This window comes from Hemicordylus capensis, chromosome 10 (genome assembly GCF_027244095.1).
Source record: "Hemicordylus capensis ecotype Gifberg chromosome 10, rHemCap1.1.pri, whole genome shotgun sequence".
NCBI lineage: Eukaryota > Metazoa > Chordata > Lepidosauria > Squamata > Cordylidae > Hemicordylus > Hemicordylus capensis.
Genome location: NC_069666.1, coordinates 25,842,000 through 25,858,652, shown reverse-complemented (window position 1 = coordinate 25,858,652; position 16,653 = coordinate 25,842,000). Strand labels below are relative to the sequence as shown.

Here is a 16,653-nt window from a genome sequence, read left to right as displayed (position 1 = left end):
CCAATGCACACTATCCTGCAAGTGTGACAGACACACCACCGGATATTACTAATCGCCTATCTTCCTAGACCTCCTCACCTCCTTCTCTTTTCTCTTTAAGTCTGAAGCTGCTTTTCAGGCCCTTTCTCTAGCCAGCCCTGAGCTGATTCAGTAATAATTTGAACCTTAAGCTAAAACGCCTCTTTGTGAGATTCCAAATTAGCACTATTAATTAATATTTTATTGCCTCCTTTATCAATTTTTCTCTTCCTGTACACCCAATTCCCTACATAAATACTGTTGCACCATACCTCTCTCTCTCATTCTTTCCAGTCTAAAACTTTGCACAAACCTATTCTGTAACAGATTGTTCACTATAATCTCAATAATTTCCCTCATAAACCCAAAAGTAGTATCGGGGCATTCCACCAGTGCTCCAGGACAGTTGCTGTTTTCAGCTGTTGCGTGTTACAAAATCAAAGCAATGCATTAACACAGGGATTCCCAATCTTTGGCCCCAGATGTTGCTGGAAGAGAACTCCCATGGTCCCTGGCCACAATGACCGGAGGAATTTTCAGGGAGTGAAAATAAAGCTACGTTGCAATGCAACTTCTAATCTAAAGACTAATATGTTATGAGAAAGTTGATATGCATGTCCATGACACAATTCTATGTTGCAAGTTAAATCTTCAGGTGGATGCTACACCTATCCTCACACATTATCTCCCTGGAGAAATCACAATTTAACTTAGCATATACATCTACAGCAGAATTATCCATTTGAAGGTCAGATACCAGTCTGACCCCTTCATCCATTTGGGGGATATGCAAGATACATTGTAATACAGTATGTGAGACAATGCCTGTAAAGTAAGTAAGTAAGTAAGTAAAAACTTTATTTCGGTCATAGACCAGCAATACAACAATATTAAAATAATAATGATAATAATAATAAGAAGATGATAATATAAAATCAGACTACATTTATACGCATTTGGCATATTATATAACAATATTTGGCCACGATATGAACTGTAAAATATCAGTTGCACTTTACTGATACTAGGAACAGCTTAGCATCAGCAATATTTCAAAGATGGGGGCAGATACCCAAAGAAATCTTAATCAATCAATTATATCAGCTTTATCTGAGTAATCAATCAAATTCACATATATTTGCATGTGGCTGTGATAGAAGGGGGAATACCTCCTACTATAATACTTGCCAGCTCAGTGTTTATAAATACCTGTATTAAAAAATATCACTTTCCCCACAATCTGCTGCCCAGTTAATTGGAGACACCTTTTTAACTGAGGTCATTTTTCTTAGTCACACCCTGCAGTCCAAATGTTAAGCAGCACATTGGGTTCTGCAGTGCAGTGCGCTGCCCAAGTGTTCAAAGTGCTTTTCAAACTTGTTTCTCGAAAGATCAAGTCCCTTCCCCGGCTTCCACTCCCAATTCTTGGAGTAGCCAATTTGCAGTCAAGCACCTCCTCTCCCTTCGGTTCTTCATTCCTTTGAGCAACCATCTCCGGGGCCACCAGGTTCTGCTCAACAAGCTGACACATAGCAAGTTATTCCGCAAAGGCTCTGGTCCACTTTGGTTTAAGACAGGGATTCACAAATTTGAGTCCCCCAATTTGATTGGACTTCAACTCCCATAATCCCCAGACACAATGGCTGAAGATGGGATTATGGGACAGTGGCCACCACTGAGGCTGTGGATTATGGGAGTTGAAGTCCAACAGCATCTGGGGAACTAAGTTTGAGAACCCCTGGCTTAAGCAAAAATGACCAAATGCCTTTTGAACATCCAGCAAACAAGACCCAAACATGAATGCCATTAACAACTGCCTGGCTCTACCAACCTTCAAGCACAGCACAACAATTAACAGAAAACCTTGGCAGAAAAGGTGTGATGTGAGGGAGAGTGGGAAGGTATGCAGACAGTTTAGCAATAATGAAGGAGGTATGACTTCGGAGAAGCATGTTCTTCCTTTTGCAAGAACGGTGGATTTCAAAGTGTCCTTTCTATTTAGCTCATTAATACATAGCATCCATTTCAATTAACTTTGCAATCTTGGTACATAAACACCTTGGTAGAGATATTCCTCACAGTACCATTTCATTTGTTCCAAATTAATTGTGTGAAAGACAAGAATCCCCCTTATCTTTTCATTGGCTGTTTAATGAACATGCTTAATGAGAGGCATTTAGCTCCTAATTGGCATCTTGCATAACAAAGCTAGTTTTAAAAAGATGTCAGCAGACTGCTATGTTCTTCACTTAAAGTTGCTACCAAAAAAAGATGAAGAAAGGAGATTTTAATTTTAATTGTCTATTCCAGTTTCCTTTCAAAAGGAGCTGAAATGATCCAAGGTGGGATCAAGGCTCCTATTAAAGCATTGCTAATCCTCTCTAATAAAAGGCTTGGTGTCCGTGCCTCCCTCGGCTGTTCTACGCATGCACGGAGCGCATGCGTAGAACAGATCGAGGGAGACACGACCGCCAGCACCCGGCGGCCATGTTGGACGACCAGAAGCCAGGGAAGAGGCGGCGGGGGAGAATGGCCGAGGCGGCAGAGCGGCCAGAGGAGAAGGATACCTGGACGGGGAGGCAGAGGGCGGCGGCGGCTCCAGCAGCCGCAGGGAGGCAGAGGCGGCAGCGGCGGCTCAAGGCCAGCCGCGGAGAACATAGCTAAGTGCTGTTTCCTTAAGAGCAAGCCTCTTCACAAAAGGAAGCGGCGGCGGTGCTGCTGCTGTGGGCCGTGCACGGAGTCAGGGGCGGCAGTAGTCGCCACAGAGGCCGGCTGAGAGAACAGCTGCAAAGGCTCCCCAGCGAATCCCCTCCTTCCCCTGCCCCCTCCCTCCCTTCCCCCCGGAACTCAACAGCTACTTGGAGTGGATCTTTAAGGCAGGCAAGAACGGAGGAGAGCGTTGCTGGTGTCTTCTGCGCTCCCTGCTGCTCAAGGGGGGGGGGGGAATTGATGAAAGCAAAGTCTCCAGTCTCTGGGGCCTTTCCCTAACAGCCCCACAGAAGGAGACACGTCCATGGAGGATAGCGGGTGTCATTGCCCACTCACCGGGATGGCTGTTGATTCCCTTCAGAACCATAGGGGGCATGCCCCCCAACACCCAGCGCTGGTGGGGAACACCAAGGGGAATATGTGGTTTCCTTCTTTCCCCCACTGCGGGCTTCCCCGGTTCCCCAGTTGGCCACTATCCCGCTATCAGGATCACAGAATAGGGGAGGAGGCTTTACTCTTTGCTCTTGCCATGGTCCTGATTCAGACTCCTCCCCCCTTTATTTAAACCCTACACAGATTGCCACAAACAGCTTAAAAACAAATGCTAAAGGGCTGCCTTTGAAGAGTTCTTAGGAACTTCCGTTGGTCCCAAATATTGCTGCTATTGACCACCCAAAAGGGGAAGAAAAGAGAGAGAAGGGAGGAAAAAGGACAAAAGAAAGAAGGAGGGAGGGAGGGAAAGAAGGAAAGAGAGATCTAAGGAAGGAAGGAGAAAGAAACAGGAGAAAGGAGTGAGGGAGAAGGATAAAAGAAAAGAGAAAGGGAGGGAGGAGCCGCCAGCCCCAAAGAGCGAGCCCGTTAAACGAAGAAAAGAGGAGAAGAGAAAGAAACAGAAAGAAGGGAGTGAGAAGAGGTGGAAGACGCAATGGAAAGGAAAGAGAGGGAGAGGGAGAGAGAAGGAAGGAAGGAAAGGAGGGCGAGAGGGAGGGAGAAGGAAGAAATGGAGGGAGAGAGAGAAGAAAGGAAGGAAAGAGGGAAAGAGAAGAGGGGAAAGAAAGGCGGGAAAGGAAAGAGAGGGAGAGAAAAAAGGGGGGGAGAAAGAAAAGGAGGGCGAGAGAGAGGGAGAAGGAAGAAAGGGGGGGGAAGGTACTAGCGCCCATTATTTTAACGGGCTTAAAATTACTAGTACTTCAATAAAGAAACATCCTTTGGCACAATCCAATGGGAAGTTCTCCTGTGCAAGTTCTACTGAAACGAAGGTGCAATCCCCCAAAGATTTCAAAAGTGTTTGTGGACGAAAAACTCCCACTAGATAAGTGCCCTTTGTGATCAAGAGCTCTGATGACACGCAAACATAATTAACCAACGTGCAAAATATTCAAAGCACGTGAAACTCAAACCGGCTTCAATTTTCCTTTCAAGGTAAACAGCAAAAAAACCATGGGAGCCAGGCTGTGAGTGCTCTCACATATGAGAGCTTGTTAAAAGAGTTGGCAGAATACAGCAGCATCAGTAGCCAACATGAGGCTCCACAGCTGTTGCTGGATCAGAACTCCCACCATCCTCAGCCTCAGGTGGCTGTCTTTGAGCTACAGGACAAAGCTGCACCAGACAAGAAGCCTCTGGTTCCAAATCTCCTCTCTCACCCCCCATGAACCTGGGCAAGCCATTCTCTCCCACCTGTCTCCTCCACCTGCCAACACACACACACACACACACACACACACACACCTTCTGCAAAACGGGCACAATAAAACTGAATGACCTTACAGAGCTGTTGGAAGGATTCGTGAGATAATTGATGTAAAGCATTTTGAACACTTCCCCAAAAAAGTGAGCTATACTAGTTAAGTATTCATATAATAAAGGAAACATCTGTACAGAAGAGCAGTTCACCTGATCGACATTAGGTAAGAAGGAGCCTCTACCCTAATCCTGGAGCAACGCATGCTCCCATTTCCTGGAGTGTATGTTGGTTAAAAACAAGCTTGGAAGCAGGGAGCTTGATCATGAGCGAAGCCCCAGCTGGGTAGGACAATTTTCTTGCCCACCTTGTTCTGAAGCTGGGGACAGAATCTGAGTAGGGCATGCTCATCCTGCTCAGCTGGGGCTTAGCTCACAATCAAGCCCCCAGCCTTCAACTTTGTTTTTAACTGATTCACAATTGACAAACAGGAGCGTGGGCAACTCCTATGTTAGGGTAAGGTAAATTCTCCTTCCTTGATGTTGACTGTGTGAACTGGCCAGCTGTTCTTTAAAAACTGTTCAAGTGCTTGCCCCCGGAAAGACCTATCAAGGAGCCACAGGGGTACTTGAGTTGGTGCCCAGAGGAGTCCAGCAGAAATTCAGCCTGTGGGCCCCCATCCAGTTCTGGCCAGAGGAGGGAACTACAAGGAGACCAGTGGCACCAGCCAAGAAAGGAGGCCTCCTAGTCTCAACAGGCCAGAGCCAGCCTGGAGATTCTCATCTCACAACTCTTGCCAACTACAGACTGCCTTTGCCTGAAGTACCAAGTTCTACGCCCTCTTTATTAACAATGTAAACAGAGCTGATTCAGAGAGGACTGATTCAGAGAGGACTGTTTTAACAATGTAAGCAAACTCTTCTCATGCCTCATATAGACATTTTCTGTAAGGGAATATAAGTGAAGTGCAGAACCCTATGAGAAAGCAATAAGCACCTGAGTTGCCTGAATGATGCCAGTTAAAGGATACCGGATAAAGTTTCTCAAACCTGGGTCTGCAGATGATGTTGTAGTCTGGGACCGCACAACTCTGGCCCTCCAGCAGATGTTGGACTACAAAGCCCATCGTCCCAGACTACTGGCCACTGTGGTTGGGGATGAGAGCAGCTGTCATCCAACAGCAGCTGGAGGGCCAAAGTTGTGCAGCCCCGTTGCAGTTCAGCAACACCCGAGGACCCAAGTTTGAGAACCCCTGCTAGGCAGAGAATTTTTATCAAAACCAGAAGTTCACAAATAAGCAATTAATTCAATCCCCCTCTGATTGGCGCCTAATGCTGGTGAAAGTTGACTGACTGGCAGGGCTCAGAAAATCCACTCGTCTACTTGTCTGTGACGAGTGAAAAAAAACCTGGTGAGCAAGGTACCAACACAGCCCAACAGGTAAAAGTTTTTTGTCCGACCAGCGAACAGAGTTAACATTTCCTGACTCCTACCGACGGGAAACATCAGCTTGGGGATTCAACACTGTCTGATTTAAGCATGAGCAAGCAGCTACTTACCACAAGCGAGAGAGGCCTCTTCCAGGAGACAACGCCGATCAGTCCCGACAACAGCACCTGAAATCAAATCAGAATAATATTTAACACAAAGGGCATCGGGAACTTGATTTCCTAAGCCAGCAATGACTTTTGAACTAAAAGAAAACATTCGAAAAATTTTCGGGACCACCTCTAAGCTGATGTTACCGAGCAAATACCTCTCTGCATGTATATAACAGATGAAAGTATCTTATACCAAGTCATTCCTTGAATCTCTTTTTAGACTGCGGGAACCCCTTGGGACATAGGTTTCATCTTTTCATTGTAAAACACTTTGATGTGTAAAACACATCTTATGGTATGTAAAACACTTCATGAACTTTTGAAGTTCAAGCGTTTCCAAGCTTGGCTACTGTTGCTGGGGATTATGGGAGCTGTAGTTCAACCATGGACAGCAAGGAAAGGATACCATGGACAGCAAGGAAAACAAACAAATGAATCATAGAACAAATCAATCCAGAATTTTCACTCGAGGCACAAATGACCAGACTCAAACTATCATACTTTGGACACATTATGCGAAGACTCAGCTCCCTTGAGAAGTCCATAATGCTGGGACAAGTTGAAGGAAAGAGAAGAAGAGGACGAACAGCAGCAAGGTGGATGGACTCAATTATGTCAGCAATGAATACATCACTGAGATACCTCAAAGGCCAAGTGGAAGACAGATCATCCTGGAGAGAATCTATCTATGTGGTCGCTAAGAGTCAACACCAACTTGACAGCACTTAATCAGTTCAACAATATCTGAGGACTCAAGGTTGGGAACCCCCACTTTAGTTCAAAAATGTTATGTAAACTATGGGCCATTCAGACATTGTGTGGAACTACAGGGTACATCTTGGTTCCGTGCGATATCCCAGAGCTTTGGGAATGCATGCTCCCCGCTCTTCTGCCCATGTGAGCCTCCAAGGAATTCTATTTATGCTTTAGGTTAGAAACAAACCAAGGTTCAGATGTCACAACCAACCAACCAACAAACCAAACCATATTCTAACCAGCTTCCCTAAAACAAATGAAGACATGAAACCCACTTCAGACCTTAGGTTTAAATCTTAGTTTATTTTAAGGAAATTGGCAAGGATAAACCACAATTGCTTGGTTCAGATATCACCACCAATCTTGGTTTGTTTCTAACCTAAATTGAAAGAAAATTCCTTGGAGGGTTGTGGGGGCAGAGGAGAGATCAGTGTCTGCTCACAAAACTCAAGGACATCACATGGAACCAAACTTTAATTGTGGTACCTTGTGATGTCTCAAGCAGCACATCCTAAACAAATAATATTATTGTATGTATTTATTCAATTTCTATAGCGCCCTTCCAAAAATGGCTCTGGGTGGTTTACAAAGAGAAATAACAAACAAATAAGATGGATCCCTGTCCCTGAAGGGCCCACAATCTAAAAATAAACACCAGCAACAGTCACTAGAGGTACTGTGCTGGGGGTGGATAGGGCTAGTTACTGTCTCCCCCTGGTAAATAAAGAGAACCACCATGTTAAAAGGAGCCTCTTTGCCAAGTTAACAGGGGTAATAGTAAATACGTTGGTCCACTAGGTCAGTATTGCCCACACTCTTTATCTTTTCAGAGAGAGATATTTTCAAGATCGACTTCAAGATGCCAGGGATTGGATCCGATACTTCCTGAATGGATCATGCTCTACCACTAAGCTACAGTCTCTCCCCAGAATTTTCATTTTCCATCCAACCCCACATCTCCAATTGCCTGCCTGATATTTCTGCTTGGCTGTTTCAAAATCATCTCAAACCCAGAGTATCTGACCAATCTCATTAACCTCGCATGCACCATCCACCCCACTGACCAGGCATGAAGCCTTGGAGTACTTTTTGACTTATCTCTCCTTTTCTCTCCATAGTCAGTCTGTTGTGAAGACACGCCACTTTTCCCTTTACGACACGGCAAGAATGCACCTCTTCCTCTCTATCCCCATTAGGAAACCCTGATTCACACCTTGGTCATCTCTTGACTTGGCTACTGACACCTTCTCCTTTCTGGTTTTCCCTTGTCTCACCTTGGTCCCCTCACCTGCATCCAAAACACTGATGCCAAAACCAATCACTTCTCTCATTGCTCGGACCATCTGATATTCCTCCTTAAACCCCTTCACTGCTTCCTGTCTTTCAAGTACCTTTTTCTTGCCTTCCAAGCCTACCAAGACTTCAAATTCTCTGATATCCTGAGACATTCCTAAAGCTACCTCTCTCCCTTCAAACCCCTCCTCAAAATCCATCTTCTCCAATAAGCCTTTGGCACAATCTGTTAATCTCCAGATCCAACTGCAACTAAGCCATGGTACACTGAACTGAAATAAAAGCAGATTCCTCTGTTGTTCTCCCATGTAAGCTCCTTGGGGCAGAGGCATGCATGCCTTCTTGTATTTTGTGATCTTCACTTTGATGCATTATATCCACAGAAGACAATCTTTCCCCAGGGTCCGAACCAAAGCCTATTCTCATGATGTTCTCAAGCAGACAACAATCCAGAGTATTAGAAATATACCAAAAGCTTCCCTTTCCAACTCCTCCTACAACAGTTCCAATTGGATCTTTGGAGTTTGGATTAAAGTCCAAAATCAGTTTCAGTTTATAATGGGTGGGGGGGATGAAAGGAATGAGGATAGACAGGCTATACGAACGGGCTAGAATCCAAAGTGCATGGAGCATTACTTTTGTGGTACTTTGGATCCCAGCATGTATGATTTTTTCCTACTTCCATTTTCTTCTCCATTTCACATAACATAAAAAATATTTTTAAAGCTCCAAAATATATATATTCTATCAGCATCCCACATGATTGGATGGAAAAGACTCATTTGACTGGCCATGCTGCTGAATTCATGCACAAACTTGAATTCATGCATTTAAAAAAATATTTCAAGGTTTTCATTCTCAATCTTTTATGCTGTTGTAAGCCACCCAGAGATGGAAAGTTGGGGCGGTCTACAAATTAAAAAAAATAGTAAATAAATAAATGAACTCACATGTGCCCCAGGAACTGGGATCACATGACAAGTGGCTCCCATATCACTGGGCCTGAGCACATGTGCACTCACAGAAGGACGATGGGAGAATCCAACACGACAGCAAGTATCTAACTGAAGCTAACCAGGATAAATTGACCGTCCCCCCCCCCCCCTTTTTGGTTACTATTGCTTAAGCAGCTTGGCAAACCAGACACGGCAGGTCCTATTAATGGTGTCCTGCTAGAAAATAAATGCTTGTTTAGAAGCATTTGATATGGAAACATGCCAAGATTCAAAAAGGCTACCTATCCTATTTTTACCAGACGTTTTACAAAGAACAGGCATATTAGAGGCTTCTGTTCTACAAAACATTCCCTTCCTGCTCTGAAGCACTGCACATTTCACTCTTTCAGCAATACCTACATTTGAAAACATGTATGAATTTTAGCCAATAAAATGGATGCTGGAAACAACATTTCCCCACTCTTCTACATTCATCGGTTTCTAAGAGCTGTAATAGCCATATACAGAAGCTGTGGCACTAACGCAAAGCAAGGCTCAGAGGGGGAAAGAGCTTAAGCAAGAGGCAAAGTGCATTAAAGTCACCTCTGAATACCATCACTGATTTAAAAAAACACCACATTTCCGTGCACGCCTATGCATAGCCGACACTCCGCAGTGCCTGCTGCATCTTCTGCGCTCGCGATCCCTTATTACCAAAATGTTACGGCATTAATGCAGATTTCTGGATGACAGCCAAGTCCAAGAAGAGCAGAGAATTTCTCTTTGCAGTTAATTAAATTTGCTCACATAGCTAGGAGAGCCTATTATTACTGTTACGATAACTGTCCCAGGGTTGATAATCCTGTAATGCAGAACTGCTCTCAGGGAAGGGAAATGACAGGGTGAGCGAGATCAGCAGAAGGCATGGCGGCTACATACTCTCAATTAAATAAGTGCTCTGACTGAAACTGTAAGGTCATACTTAAAAAGCAGCCTGAACACGATAACGGGTATTACAGTGTTGTAAATCATGTTGTGGGCTGGGGGGGAGGGAGCTTCCTTCTCTCACTTCCCCCTCCACTTCTAATTCCTTGAAGGGCTGTTGTAAAGAAAATGGAACGCACTCTCATGTCCATGGGTATCTAAAGTTCTAACCAACCTAAAATATGTATTTGTATATCCAGGGGAGCCCATTCTCCTGCTCTTGATTACCCTGATTTGCAAGAGCCAGAAGGAGCTCAGAAGTCCAGAAGGGGGAGAAGACCCCCTCCCCCTGCAACCTGGAACCCCTATAGCTGGACACGCTGGGGATCAAACCCAAGTCCCAGGTTCGATCCCCACCATTTCCAGCTAAAAGGATCTCAAGCAGCAGAGAAAGGCTTCACTCTGCCTGAGACTTTGGAGAGTTCCCAATGGTCAAGGGTAGACCGTGTCATCTCAGATGGACCAACCCATCCTTCCAGATCTTGGTACTGTTTTAGTACCTTTTTTAAAAAAAATGGGCATTTTACAGAGCTGCAAGATAATATTTGCATAATTTTAATGGAGAATATTGCAAGCTGCCATGAGGACCCTTTAGAAGGACCTAAGGAAGAAGAAATAAAAATTTAACCATTCATTCATTCATTCATTCATTCATTCATGTCTCTTTGCAGTTAGTTAGTTTTCATACAAGCTTCAGTTTAACAAACATCTTTTAAATCCTTAACCCTCTTCATTTCTTGTGTTAACTGTGGGTCAACTGAGACAACCACTCTCAGAAGTGGTAATTAAAATGGAGAAAAGACGCACCTTTAAAAAGTGGTGTTCTTTTATATTGAGCAGGGGAAGAGCAACTGGCACGATCCAACCCCAGCACAACAACCCTCCAGTGACTATTGTTGGTGTCTGCCTTATTATTCCTTTTAGATTGTGGCCAAGAAACCATCCTGTATATTCTTTATTTTTCTACATAAACTGCTTTGGAAACTTTTGTTGCAAAGGAGCATATACAGCAGAAGCAGAAGACGACATGTGTAAATATTTGGTCTCCTGAAGTGCGGAAAACTCAACCACGTTCTTTCTTCCCAGGTTTAAACAGGTATTTGAAGCACTTGAAGATTCTATTTTAACTGGCCAAATGCTCACCCCATCCTTCACAGAGCTCTCCTGGAAAATTATTATGAATTTTCCATTCTGATGAAACATTTTCTATGCATTTTTTAAAAAAATTTAAACACGAGACTCTCTACTAAAGCACCCCATGGCATGCACAACCAAAATTACACCAGCATCAATCCTTTGAAGCGGATCCAAGAAATCAGATGCTGAAGACAAAGGCCGGAATTCTTGAATTAATGGGCTTTCAAGCTTTAGCATCTCTGCCGACAGCAATTAGGGCGGAGGAACCGGTGGTCTCTGCGGGCAGGGATCCTGGCTCCCATTAATAGGCCTTCAGACAGTCTAGTGGAAAATCAACACTGAAATTCCTCTCTCAGTCCTGTGACAGCTTGCACTCCAGAGGCCTCTGTTAACCCCGAGGCCATCATTTATTGTACTCCGGCTTCTAGGAGATTTTGAAAAATAGAGGCTTCCTAAGAGCAACGTTTTCACTGCGCTGAGATGCAAGAGGGAGCTGCAGTCCTCAAAACTTGTCTTCAGAAGAAGCCCCACAGATTTCAGGGTAACTTATTTCTCAGGACATCCATAAAGGATTCTTGCAGGGGTTCTCAGCCTTGGGTCCCGAGATGGTGCTGGACTGCAACTCCCAACATCCACAGACACAGCAGCCAAAGGATGATGGGTTCTGCAGTCCAACAACATCTGGGTAACCAGTGCTGAGAAGCCATGGATTATTCTCAAATCAGTGCTGGCTCATGAAACATTGTTGCCTAAAGCAGAGCACGACATTTGCCTGTTCTCTCTCTCTCCATCTCTCTCGCACACACCCATACCTCCTTTTCCCTTTCAAATCTCTCCCCCTTTCATTCCTCTTCTATTAGGAAGGGGAAAGCACCGGAGTGCTGTTTTGCTTTCTGTCCAGATCCAATGCAATCAAACCACCAGAAGCCAAGATCAGGCTCCTCCTTGCCCCCTTTGGGTTTCCCAAAGCAAACCAGGCAGCTGCAGCAGGATATGGCCGCCTTGCCCCCCGCGTGTGATGCCGCGTCCTCCAGTGTGCCCTTTTAAGGGTCCCTCTGAGTCAGAGAGGAAAAAGGAAGTTAGGCTCTGTTTATCTTTGGAGGCTGAGCTTTTATGGGCATAGACCAGCGTAAGGTGGGTGTGTATGCCACAGCTCACCAGAAGAAAGGCAGAACACGCTGTTCGAATATGCACAGATTAGCTTCCTGAGACTCTGAGGCTTGATTGGGGACCAAGTTGCTAGTCCTTAAGGCTATGTAGGTTGTGGGCCTGTGGCTGAAACCTCAGAAACCAGAGAAGTGCTTGGAAAAGAGCTTTTGGCTAGCAGAACGAAAATGAGATGTGGGGACTCGGCAGGCAGATCTGGCAGGTGTCCTGCAGGGAGTGAGCTGGGGTCCTTCTGCAAGCAAAGCAGAGGCACGTCCGCTATGCAACCTGCAGCTCCCATCTCCTACTGCCAGCGTTAGGAGCAGGACATTCACCAGCCAAGGAGGAGCCTGGGTCTGAGCCTTCTGCCTTTGTCCCCATGTCCAGATCCAGTCGCTGTATTGCGGCCAGTGACCAGCTTGATCCAGAATAGCATATTCTTGAACACGAGGCCATTGCATGAGCTAATGCACCCGACACGTCCACACGTTGTTTTGAGGCTGTTCAGGAACACCCACAGTGAATGCTTTGCCTCTTCTCCTGCTCAGGCCTTCTGCTGGGAAGTGCCGCTCTTTTCGTGCCTGCCGCTTTCGTTTCCAGAGGCCGAGGGCGCGCAGCAGTGGGACGCTGCCTTCATGCCCTCCTTGTAAGCTTCCTGGAATGGCTGGCTGGCTGCTCTTTGGAAACCGGCTGCCGGCTGGGATGGCTCCCTGGCCTGAGCTTGCAGACCATTCTGTAGCGGTGTGTGTGGACGTTCAGCAGCGACTCTCATACACAACGGGTAGAGTTGCCATGCAACCCACACACACCACCCCCACAGAATTCCGGATTTCACCTGGATTCTCAGCATCTCACCAGATTGCTTAGCCCACCCAGATGCACCCGGATCTCAGCTTTCTTTTTCTTTTCTTTTTTAAAAAAGAGCTAAGCTCTAGCCCTTGTAGAAGCAGAGTTATGGAGCACAACGTGCAGTCACGCTTCTGCTCAGAAATGATTTCCAAGCAGTCCATTCTGATATCTGGGGTTGCTTGGCTGAACCACCTTCCCCCATGAAAACCGACCATAGGTAGAGCTGGTTTTTTTGCTACACTTTGCTCAGAATAGGGTGGTACTCTCAGAAGGTAAAATTCTGGACTCTTACAGTTGGATGTGAGGGACAGATAGATAGATAGTGTTGGTGTGTACACACACACAGTGCCATTATCAACAGAGTGGTGTTTTACTTTCTGTCCCTGCTGGCCATCCATGGGAAAGAGGGTGCTGCCTCTCTTACTTCTGCAGCTACTCTGAAGTAAACTAAACAAAGCAGGGCTATCTTAGACCACGAATCCCCCAGATTGCATCCACCTTCACACCCCTCTCCACTCCTTGCTGGAGGGGATGGTGGGATTTGTAGTAGGATGGCTGGAGTACCTCAAGGCGGTCACCCCAATCCAGATAATCAAGAACCAATGGCGTCCTTTCATCACTACTTTACAACCACCAAGCCAGCTAGCAGAAGGGTGGACTTCAGGAAGCGCATACTAGGACATCTGTGCTAATTTCTGTTATACCAGCACACCAATACCCACCTAGGTGCCGGGAAAGAAGCCCAAACAGTTTGGGGAGGATTTACGATTTGGAGAAATCAAACTATATATCGAGCAGTTGCCTTCACACCCAGTCTTGCACTTGGAGAAGCCTCTCTTGATTTAGTGGTATATATGAACCGCCAAAGAAGAACTTCTTCCAGTTACCTACTACTGTTATTTTCATTGATTACTGATTTGATTTGAAGCACAGGTACCCTCAGGTCCATCATTAGGGTAGATGGGGTATTCTACTTCTCCCTTAGCTGCTCTCCTGGTGTTTTAGCCTCCCTTGTGGGTGGTGGCGAGGAGAAGTCCATTGACAATGAACTTTTAAAACTTCCAATCGGCAGCTGCCCCTTTGAAGGTTTTGAAATGCTGCAAATAAGGTACAGGGCAGATAAGGCAATGCAGCCCGCTGTCATAATCAAAAACACGCCGTTTTCCTTCTGAAATCCATTTTCACCTAATCCACTGTAAACATAACACAATGTTCTCTTATCCGCTTCCTCTCCTTTAGTGTGTTTTCTCTTTCAGCTCAAAAACATTTTTTTAAGTTATTTGTTTTTATGGAACATTAATTCTATTATGTGCACATCAAGTTTAATTAAAAAGCTATCAAAGTATAATTATGCAAACTCATTTGCAAAACTGCATGAAAGCTTCTGGAATCAACAATGTGAATTGGCGAAAGGTATGTGTGTGGGGTGTGTGTGTGTGTGTGTGTGTGTGTGTGTGTGTGTCCCTGGTCCCTTCCTGACTCCCCAACAGATGTGGAACATTAACATGCATAGCCTGATAGATTTCAACGACAGCTCCGAATCTCCGATACAGCTTTAGCCAATCAAGATAATTACAGCTTAACATTAAGATATGAAAGCAGCCGTATGGATTATGTTTGGTTTAGACTGGTGAGCTATGATCCGAATAATGAAACTGAGAGAGACTGCAGAAAATGCAAGAACACTGCAGTGTCTTTTGAAGCTATTGTAGCCAGGGGGCAGACAGAAATGCCAAATTTGATTGGTAGAATACCCAGGATTCCCATGAGAAGAAACTGAGATAGGACATTTCTGGATTGCATCACTTCAGATAGCAGCTCATGTTTTTGAACTATCCCCCCCTCCCACAATCGTAAATGTCCTCTGTATATAATAGAAAAGTATCTCATTGGAGAAAGAATTTGACTACACCTCTGTAACCAATATGCTTGTTTATTGAAAGCAGGGAGCAGGAGCATAGCTATAATTGAGCAGGGGCACCGGCTGAGTGCTAGCTTGCTCCTCACTCTCCCCCTCCAGCTTCTCTGGGCTGGTACCCTTCACTTTTTGTTCCAGGGCCCGTCCACCCTTGCTACGCTCCAACAGGGAGATTCTTTTATGCGGGAGGGAGAGCATTCAAAAGAGGAAGCTTCCCCACTGACACTTTGAAATATTATGGTCCAAGGAGGGGTGTACAGTGGGATATTTCTGGAGGTGTGATTTGGTTCAAAGTCTTGGTCTTTTTCAGCTTCACCAAAAAACCAATCTATTTTCTCTTCTCTGCCATCAAGTGGTCCAAAAACGATATGCACTCCTTCCTTTCTGGATCAGACCAAAGCCCATCAATCGTCAACCGAGGCCTTGACAATGGCTGGGTCATGACCCAAGCCACGCAGAGGCCCACTGGGCATGTGTGGCAGCCTCCAAAATGGCCACCACCACAGAGGGCAGGCCCAGAATGGGGCAAAAACTGCCGGAACCAGGCGATTTGGACAGTAACGGAGGCTGGCAGGAGGAGGGGGAACTTCGGGAGTCTCGGTCCAGACCCGAACCGAACTGGGCAACCCAGTTTTGTGCACACCCCTACAGTGCAGAGGGAAGAGATTCATTGCAGTGAATCCTCTACAGTGTTCCTCAAGGCACATGGAGTCCCAGCCAAATGTCCAGATGTCTAAAAATAATCAGAAATTGCAACTCCTGGATCTGCTTCGAACACTCTAGCGATCATGCATTGCTGATGAGGCAGCCCGAGTCCTCAATTGCGGGCACAGCTTCTGCATGGATTCTCTAAAACTGAAACAAAATAAAGACCCTTGAGCTGCAAGGAGCTTCTCATTACAATCAGTGCTGAAACCCTTTCCCGACGACAATCAGCGGTGTGCAATTATGACGCTTCACTCTTGCCATGCACACAGAGAGAGTGTCTCCTCGTGCAGCTGCCACTTTCAGACCTGCTGGCTCCTTAAACCACATCCAAAAAGCTTGAAAAAGAACACTGCCTATTCAGATCCACATTTTAACAAGTTCAGTTCAAAGCTTCTAAATTTGCAAAGCAATTCTGTTTAAAAACTAGAGGCCAACAGCACAACAAAACCACACACACAATGGCAGTGGTTAAAATCAAATCAGTCTATCAAGTTCAGCCTCCCCCAGCCCTTCAGCTTCTTCCCAGTTTTCCTTTCCCCCTCAGACTTGTCGCCCTGCTCTTTTCATCTTCTCATCATTCCTCTAAAGAGGGGGTTAGGAACATAGGAAGCTGCCGTATACTGATTCAGACCATTGGTCTATCTAGCTCAGTATTATCTTCACAGAATGGCAGTGGCTTGCTGCAACCACAGATGTTGTGGGACTACAACTCCCATCACCCCAACCTCAATGACTAATGATGGGAGTTGTAGTCCCATAACATCTGGGGACACCATACTGGGAATCCTTCCTCCAGACCAGGGATTCTCAACATTGGGTCCCCAGATGTTACTGGACTTCAACTCCCATAATCCCCAACCAAAGGCTACTAGGGCTGGGGATTGTGGGAGTTGAAGTCCACTAACAGCTGGGGAC

The 16,653-nt window shown here is 45.5% G+C and overlaps 1 protein-coding gene across 6 annotated transcripts in view; it reads right to left on the bottom strand.

Annotated features, from left to right (window-relative positions):
• Nucleotides 1-16,653, bottom strand: part of ENTREP2 (endosomal transmembrane epsin interactor 2) — a 314,260-nt gene that overhangs the window by 153,124 nt on the left and 144,483 nt on the right. For all 6 annotated transcript variants that reach the window (XM_053273181.1, XM_053273176.1, XM_053273177.1 and 3 more), the window contains exon 2: nt 5,971-6,027. Coding sequence is in view for 2 of the 6 variants with exons in the window: in XM_053273176.1 (XP_053129151.1) it covers nt 5,971-6,027 (57 nt within the window). In the remaining 4 variants the exon portion in view is untranslated. The remainder of the gene's footprint in view (nt 1-5,970; nt 6,028-16,653) is intronic.